Source organism: Misgurnus anguillicaudatus, chromosome 10 (assembly GCF_027580225.2).
Source record: "Misgurnus anguillicaudatus chromosome 10, ASM2758022v2, whole genome shotgun sequence".
Taxonomy (NCBI): Eukaryota; Metazoa; Chordata; class Actinopteri; order Cypriniformes; family Cobitidae; genus Misgurnus; species Misgurnus anguillicaudatus.
Window position 1 is genome coordinate 15,360,186 of NC_073346.2, and position 4,623 is coordinate 15,364,808.

At 36.1% G+C, this 4,623-nt stretch overlaps 1 protein-coding gene across 1 annotated transcript; it reads right to left on the reverse strand.

The window, feature by feature from the left end:
• Nucleotides 1-1,511: 1,511 nt before the first annotated feature.
• On the reverse strand, nucleotides 1,512-3,717 carry twist1b (twist family bHLH transcription factor 1b). Its single transcript, XM_055211743.2, has 2 exons — nucleotides 2,726-3,717; nucleotides 1,512-2,004 (listed from the first exon to the last, which is right to left on the reverse strand). Exon 1 carries the CDS (start codon nucleotides 3,264-3,266, stop codon nucleotides 2,757-2,759), a length of 510 nt encoding a protein of 169 aa, XP_055067718.1. The 5' UTR covers nucleotides 3,267-3,717; the 3' UTR covers nucleotides 1,512-2,004; nucleotides 2,726-2,756.
• Between the last annotated feature and the right edge of the window lie 906 nt (nucleotides 3,718-4,623).

A 4,623-nucleotide genomic window follows, 5' to 3' on the forward strand; every position in this document is an offset into this window, starting at 1 on the left:
TAAGTTTCATTCGTGTGCCTCTTACATCCATCTGCCAAATGCCTTACAACTGGAAATGAACTCAAACTTTGTCCCACTTCTCTCTTGAAGTTCAGCTGGATCTATATGATGTGTGTGTAGAAATGAGCACTATTAACCCCGAATAATTCAAATTTATACGCAATTAATCGTTCAAAACAACAAAACGTTCTGTAGTGTGTTTGTATATTTCACAGAAACATTATTTAGGATATACTTTAGTTGCTCTGCATGCAAACTCTGGCTTTATGTACTCCACCTTCCTATGTCCTGCCGAAGGCAGCTTAAATTTCATAGACATCTGGGAATTCCGCGCATGCCTCAAAAACCCAATTACACACCTTCAAACGTGCACGTGCTTTTATTCCAAATATTCCATGATTCCAAATTACTTTCCCAGACTTCATATAAAACTAAAAGCAATTGACAGTACACGACATGTATTTTTCAGAAGCATAGGCCTATATAAGCCGACTGTACGCCGCAATAGCAAAACGCAAAACAGTTATAACAACAGTTTTAAACTTTTGTTGTCGAAATTATTCGATAATTCGATACAGTCAATATCATACAATCATTGTACTTTTATAAATGTCGATAGACAGCACTCTCTTGTTTTTTTATTTATTAATTAAATAATTTTTAATAAACGTAAAAATAACATTACAATACATAAACCAATGAGTAACTGGCGGTTGCATTGTTCAAAGTGTATTTGGAGCAATCCTCTGTACATCATTAAAAGTCCCTAGGGATGTGACCCCATGACGCACATGTGTGTATTTGTAGTAGGCCTATCTAGCTGGATAACACGGATATTTACTATAAAGGAACATTTTAAAATCAAATTCACCTCTCCCTCATGCATGTATTTTCTTCATATTTACAATGCATATCTTATGTCTATTTTACCAGGTTATATGAACACTAGCCAAATACAGAAAGCCAGAACTACTGAAATAAATGTGCTGTAATCTTGTGCAATCGTTGAACACACCGAACACACACACACACACACACACACACACACACACACTCTCTCTCTCTCACACACACACACACACACACACACACACACACACACACACAGAAAGAAAGTAAAAAATTGCTTTTTTGCAAAAGTATTTTCAGCCATTTTTTCTCTCCCCTGAATTATAATCACTGTAGTTTTCTCTTTCTCTTCACTTAACATATTGTAGTGTGGCTCAGAAAAGAGATATTAGTAAGAGTAAAGTGATCATACTAAAGATAATAATGTTGCTTTTTGATCAAATAACCTACGATCACTTCCCTCAAGAAATAGACCACACCGCTTCTGGTTCGTGTATGTCTACCTTTTACAATCAAGCTTTAATTATATAAACTGTCAACGTTATTCGTTTCATCAAAACAAACCAAGTGTAATACCATCCAAAAATATTCAAGGCAATTTTCTTTCTAAACATAAATAAGTCAAACCAATGTTGCAAATAAATTTGGAAACTATTATAAAATATTTCTTAAAACTTATTGACCTTTATTAGACAAAAAACATATTTATTTACAAAAGTAACAAAAAATAAGAATGCATTTCGACACAGAATACATTTGCCTTCATTTCAATAATTGTGTCATCAATAAATAAATAGAATTGTACTAAAACTTTTTATTTTACACAGGATTCGAACTAGAGGCTTAATATTCCCATTTCTCATCGACAGTCCTTGTAATGCAATTTTACTTTCTCCAAGAAAGCTATGCACAACTGAGTCCTTATAAAATAGAATATAAAAATCATGCATAGGCACACCTTAACAACATTCGTCGTCAATAATAACACTTGCGCAGAAGTCCATATGCAGCGCACGCGCAACAGTCCAGTGTCCGTGGCCTTCTCAATATGAAAGCCATGGCCTCTGTTGCAACATTTGCCAAATGCTGAAGAAATGCGGTTATCCATAACTGTGTTGGTCCACGAGTGTTTACCAGCCAGCGCGTGGCCTTCACCTGCAAATCACAATATAATTTAAGCGGGCAATGTTTATACACAAAATCATTATTCACAGTAACCCAATTGTCCTGAGGAAAATAGTGCATCTTTAATATAATCGATAGAAAATGTGTGCTAGAAGTAGGCCATGGTGCTGGAAACTAATTTTTATTTGAATTACTCAACTAATCAGATGCTGCTGGGCTTTTGTAACTTCTGCAGCGTTAGATACTTTTAATTCGATTTTTAAAATAATTATTAATCATTATTAATTATTAATTTGTGTTGCATGAAAAAAAATAATGTAGTATTTGGTATTAACTGTAGCAAACTATAGTAAAAATCCTACATAATAAAGTTTTTTTTAACCTTAATAGTAAACCAAAGTACACTACAGTATTTACTACAGGTTTATCATTTCATTGTATTTCAGAATATTACAGTATACATTAACAAAGTCTAGTTTGGGTATAGTAGTACTACATATACTATAACTATAGTGTACTAATTATAAATAGCCTATTATTACAGTAAATACTAGAGTGGGTGTTAATACTAAATAAGCTAACAGTATGGAGGAACAAAGCCCTTACTTATAGTAAACACATTTTGAATTACATGATGTAGTTGTTGGTTTCACTGTTGGTTGCAATGTGTGCAAATGGTGCAGGCTATTTCAATTATTGGCAATATCACTTTTATTTAAGTAGCTGAAAAGTGCGGAAGAATAAAGCGTACCATTTGCACTTCCCAAAAGTTTCCCCGCACACTAGTGAGATGCAGACATGGACCAGGCGCCCTCCATCCTCCAAACGGAAAACGCGTAGCTCAAGCGCTCGTGAGCAACATAACTACAGCTTGCCATCTTGGAGTCCAGCTCGTCACTCTGTAGTACCTGATAGAGGAAATCGATGTACCTGGAAGCGAGTTTAAGCGTCTGTATTTTGCTCAGTTTGTCGGACGGTAACGTGGGGATGATTTTGCGCAAAGCCGCGAACGCTTCGTTGAGCGACTGCGTCCTCTGGCGCTCGCGCACGTTCGCCATCACGCGCTGAGTCTGCAGGTCTTCAAACGACTGCGGACTGCTGCTGCTGTTGCTGGACTTCTTCCCTCTTTTCCCAAGGGTCGAGCTGTCGGAGTCCTCCCCGTTTTTCCTGCTGGAGCGCCTTTTCCTCGCGCACCTCTTCGGCGGTCTGTCGGGCTCTACGTCGCTGTTGCTGAGACTGTCCGCTGGAGACACCGGGGAACTGGAGGAGTCGCGCGCGGGTTCTTCGGGCATCTCGCTCAAGTCTGCAAGCGCGTGCGAATATACGCGTTATTTCCTCATGAGGGTGAAATACAATTCCCAACGAAAGTGTGTCTGTGTATCCAGGATCCCGAGAAAACTTTGAGTTCGATTGAAAGGAAAAAGTTGGGGAGCTCTTATAGTCTGCTAAAGTGTTTGTAGGAAGAGAGATGATTGGCCAAGAAAGTTCAAGACGCGAGAGGGAGGGTGGGGGAGAAGTTTGAAAAAAGAGAAGGAACAACACAACTCAAGATAGTTTTCTTGACAAGTCTAATAGTTTCTTGGTGGACATAAAAACCGTACATGTTCAACACTGAACGCATTCGTTGTGGTTTAATTACACAAAAATTATGTTTTAAATTTGACATAGCCTGAATAAGCTACAAATGAACTTGGTGTTCCCTGTGTAATATTGATAATAAAATGTACAATAATTACTGTAAGAAAGGGTGTGTTACTTTTTTACACATTTTTGTGTTGTGTCATTTGTCATTTTGTATTAAAATTAAACACACGTTGTGTTAAAAGTAACACAACATGTGTTGTTCCAATAATAATGTGTGTATTCTGGGACAACGCATTTAGTGTGTTGTTTCTAAACTGACAATGATTGTGTTGTTTTAACACATAAAAATAAAAGGAGCTACCTCTCTGATGGGATCAGCTTGGCGTTTTAGTTAATTCTGTGTGAATATTTCCCGCTTCATTTAATTGTATTAATTTATATTTTTATTTTACTTTGTTCTATAAATTGTCAAATGTAAATGTCTATACACATAATCTAAACCAAATAATAGCAAAACATGTCAGGTTAAATATAAGCAGTATTTAGGCTTTTTAAATACACAAATAAAATGTGTACTAAAGGACTGCACAAATCTTGTATATATTTGTTTATATAACGTTAACTGATAATCGTTGTCCACCAGAGGGCGTGATCTCATTTTTTTAAACTTGTAAGCAACTTGAACAACTAACCTACATTTTTTAGACGACTTTTTGCATTTACAAAGATAATATTGCTCTTTCTAATAGATGCAGCAACAATTTAAGCCTGTTTCTATAATACAATAGTACACTGTCAGAAAAAAATGTCAAAAATGTACCCCAGCTGTCACTGAGATGGTACCATTTCAAAAAGTACAGCTTTTAAAAGTACAACATATTGGTTTTACTGTAAATATATGCATATGCCTATATCTGTGCCTAATGAGACATATTAAGACTTTTTTACAACTGGGGTACCCTATATTTTGACATTTATGACAAATAATGAACAAATGTCAGACATGCTTACCGAGTAGAAAAACATCCACTTTAACTCACACAGTTTTGAAAACAATTCAAAATC